The sequence below is a fragment of the Blastocystis sp. subtype 4 genome (assembly GCF_000743755.1).
Source record: "Blastocystis sp. subtype 4 strain WR1 chromosome Unknown seqid_0526, whole genome shotgun sequence".
NCBI lineage: Eukaryota > Bigyra > Opalinata > Blastocystidae > Blastocystis > Blastocystis sp. subtype 4.
In genome coordinates, this window is record NW_014569021.1 from 741 (window position 1) to 4,723 (window position 3,983).

The 3,983-nt window shown below is 36.8% G+C and overlaps 2 protein-coding genes across 2 annotated transcripts; one reads left to right on the top strand and one right to left on the bottom strand.

The window, feature by feature from the left end:
- Window positions 1-515: 515 nt before the first annotated feature.
- Window positions 516-1,805, bottom strand: JH06_5193 (hypothetical protein; the record flags this gene model as incomplete). The annotated part of the gene is made up of 6 exons (XM_014669502.1): window positions 516-624; window positions 655-840; window positions 870-1,128; window positions 1,159-1,483; window positions 1,514-1,716; window positions 1,751-1,805. The coding sequence occupies 6 exons, from the start codon at window positions 1,803-1,805 to the stop codon at window positions 516-518; spliced, it is 1,137 nt and encodes a 378-aa protein (XP_014524988.1).
- A 526-nt stretch (window positions 1,806-2,331) lies between these two features.
- On the top strand, window positions 2,332-3,090 carry JH06_5194 (hypothetical protein; the record flags this gene model as incomplete). The annotated part of the gene is made up of 4 exons (XM_014669503.1): window positions 2,332-2,365; window positions 2,398-2,436; window positions 2,467-3,051; window positions 3,077-3,090. 4 exons carry the CDS (start codon window positions 2,332-2,334, stop codon window positions 3,088-3,090), a joined length of 672 nt encoding a protein of 223 aa, XP_014524989.1.
- Between the last annotated feature and the right edge of the window lie 893 nt (window positions 3,091-3,983).

Sequence of the window (3,983 nt, forward strand, 5' to 3'; positions counted from 1 at the left end):
AGATCAATGCAGTGGTTACATCAAATCTGACTGTATGGAATGATGATATCAGTTATCCTATTATGAAGTATCAGAATATCTATGATTGTTCAAGAGAAGTAATGATGCAGAAGAATTGGGTGATTATGTTGAAATGAAGCTCATTCCAATTCTTCCTCATTTGGGAATTGAAGCTGCTGATAAGATGGACAAGAGCCATGTTCGTCCATTCACAGTTGAATTTGATTTGAAAGCGACTTATCGTTCTCCTTTCCCTTGGAGTATAGTGTGTTGGATTGCGATTGGTGTTGTCCTTAACATTATGTTACTGGTGTTGGCTGTATTCTGTGGAAGACTTTCTGTCCGTTCTAATTTGGCTTCTGGAAAGATTCCATCTGTAAAGCGTCTGAAGAAATCTAAGACTGTGAAACAAGAAGAGGAGCGTCTTTTGTAGATATGATTTTGCAGTTCTATTGAAATATGTGTTCATAATCATTTATCAAAGTAATCTATCTAGAAGTGTTTGTGAAAATGACCTACACATCTGTCAAATAAACACAGAACATTAAGCCAAAATCCTTTTGGGTATATCGTTCCAAATGATACTGTTGTGATAGAGAGAAGAGTGCTCGACACTTCAATTCACTATTTATCAAACTGGATTACAAGAACAACCATTCTTCTGGAATATAGAGTTCATTGTACACACAGATCAAGTTTGAAAGAACAGAAGAATCAAAACAGTTTACAGGATCACGAAGAATGAGAGATTCCAATGTATTCACAGCTTGAGTCAAATCATTACTATGATAGTAACATGCAGAAGCATTCAGAGAAGCAGCACAGATCAACTCAGGAATCCTATTCTCAATTCCTACTCGAATACTTACATGGAAGAATTTATAGTCCGTTCAAAGTGTTCTAAGGCACTTTTCATTTCTCCCTTCATTGAATCCAGAACTCCATCAATCAGATGCACAACAGGAAAATCATCATTTGAATCACTAAATCGTTTCTTCATCTCTTCTAATCGCTTTGAATCTCCTTCCGATCCAAAGATACAAATTGCTAACAAATAGAGAGAACAATACTCAGATGACTGTCTATTCATCCACTCATTCAAGAGACAACAGAGAGAATCATAGTCATCTACTTCTTATTCTTATCAATCATTATCACATTCCTTGAGAAGAATCGTACAAATATCCTTCTGAATCCGGAATATCAAATGTGTATCTATCAATGATCCGGATCCCAATTCTTCGAGGAGAGTGTAGAGTTGCGTGAGAGGAACCTTGCCTTCTGAAATTGAAATCTCACAGTTTAGGATTGAAAGTAACATGGAAAACTCGGTGTCTTTGTCATTCACAGGTGTTGAAACCTCTCCTGGTAACGAATCCACTTCACTAGCTGGAGAGTCGGTAGGAACTGCAAGAGCCTTTTCAACTACAACTCGAGCCTCTTGAAAACGCTGTAACTTGAATAGAGCATCAGCAACAATTGCCTTACAATCATACACCAACTAATGATATACACTCTGATGGATAAAGAACTTCTTGTTACTCGTTTCCAGAGACAGAGAAATGGGATAGAAATGATCCACAATAGATCGTATCATTTGATGTTCATACAATGAGTCAATATCTTCCAAATTCACTTCTTCAGGAAGCACTTCACATCTTCCAACGAAATCCTTCAAGGCATTATCGTCAGTTGATTTGTAAAGTTCAGTTGACTCTACAAATGATGACAACAACAAGACAACACAAACCCTTTGATAATGCAACCGGCTTTCGTGTAAATGGATTCACTACTGGTGGAGGCATTCGGATTACATTTGCTAAACGATCTAAAGCGGTTATACTCCCTTCTAACACCGACTCTTCAAAAATGGATTTTCAGGAAGAATATTGTTTATACGATCTATGAGTGATGATACCTCGTAAAAGGGACTTGCTACTCCTTGTGTGGTTGATGAATCAACATCTTTCTCACTAACCGATTCATGAATTATTTCTGATAATTGACTCATGAATCGTATCGCTCAATGATCAAATCTTGAAAAAATAGCTAATAATACAGAACCGCGGTTTCTCGCTATTCACGTTTCTTTTGTATACTAGATGGAAATGATTGTTGCGATCTCACTATTGGTTCTTAACAGTCCATTTTGTGCTTAGGAGACACCCTATTTGTTGTTTTGAAGCTCATCTCAGATCGACTCATCTGAGACTGTGAAATGAATTTTAGTACATCACTGAAGTGATTTGAACAAAGAACTTCATCTTCAGAATAGAATGTAAGATTCCCGCGAACCTGTGTTTACTGGTTCCGCCACATAATCTTCTTTCTATGATGTTCCATCACTTTGTGTTGGCTTTGCTATGTACAGATTAGTCTCTGTGAATGATGTTGTAGTTTGTTCCTTTGTGGTGAATACTGAAGCAGTCGTTGAAGGTAACATATGTGGGTGTGATAGATCCTTAGTTCCTGACAATGAGTCAATTACCGTCACTGACTATCAGGGTCAAGTGACTACTCAACTTCACTTCATTGCTAGAGACAATAATGCAGTTTACCACGTGTTAAGTACTGTAACGAATGGAACCTGGAGTATCAATCCAGCTCTTCCTGAAGGTCTGGTCTTTGATACAAATACCCTAACGATTCACCGGGACGATATTACTCAGAATTGGGGACGACAAATGTCAAAGGGAGTACACACTTTCACAATGAGAGCATCGAATGAGAAAGGCAGTTCTGAGGTTGTGTTGAACATCCATATTAATCAATGTCCTTCTCAGCTTTCTTATCTTCATATCAGTCGTCCTAATGGAAATTCAGACTATCTATATCTCTATGATATCAATCAGAATCTTGTATTCAATTCTTATATGGATGGCGAATTTGACCAAACCCTTTGCTTAGATCCTGGAAGATACTATGTCAATGTAACAAGAGGTGAAGATTCAGGAGAATATGAAATGTACTTTCTCGATGAATATGATGATGTTAATGATATGATGATATGGAATGTGAAGGGAGATTCTCAAGTACAAATGATTACTTTGGGTGATGATATTCCTTTTGGAAGTAGTCTCAAGTATTTGATAAGTGATAATCCTGATAAGAATTGGAATATGAAGAAGTATCGTGATAAGAATTGGAAAGAAGGAAAAACAGACAATTGGGGATCATTCTCTCATTCTGCTGTGTATTTCCGAAAACAATTCTCTGTCAATGATATCTCTCAAGTATCTATTGTTCATGTAACAATCAAAGGTCATGATCAAGTGACTGTATTCTTGAATGGTATTCAGATATCATATGTTGATATGTCTTCTCGAAATCTGACTTCAATTCGAACAACAGTTCCTTCAGATATGATATCAAAAGGAACAAATGTGATATGTGTATGTTTGACACGAAGCTCATCAACCTCATCAACAGATATGATTGATTTTGATTTGAAATTGAAGACTATTCCAGCAGAAACTCTTCTACGTAGTTTAAAGGGTATTGCTAATGATCAACCTGTACAACCAAGAGATGCCTATGCTGCTAAGAATGCATTTGGAGGACAATACTATTGGAAGAGTATTGCAGTTCCTGTGAATCTGACATATTATGGAGATCAGAGTTGGATCAATCAGATATCCTTCTATGGAACATCTAATTCTGTTCCTGTAGATTTCATGATTCAAGGATTAGTGACAGTACCTGATAGTGACGGGAACTATGTGATTGTTCAAGCAGATGATTTGGTACATGTTCAAGATGATACATTCTTATATATGCAAGATCTCTACAAAGTAGATTTCATTCCATCTCGTGCATATGATGGTTTCCGTTTCTTATTCTATAAGGGTTACAACGATCAAGCCATAATCATACAAAGAATCCAGTTCTATGTTCGTTCAAATCGAATGTGTAAAGGAAGTTGGGGAAAGAAGATTCGTGTTGGAGACAGTCAAATTGAGAAGTGTTCTTTCAAGTATATTGGA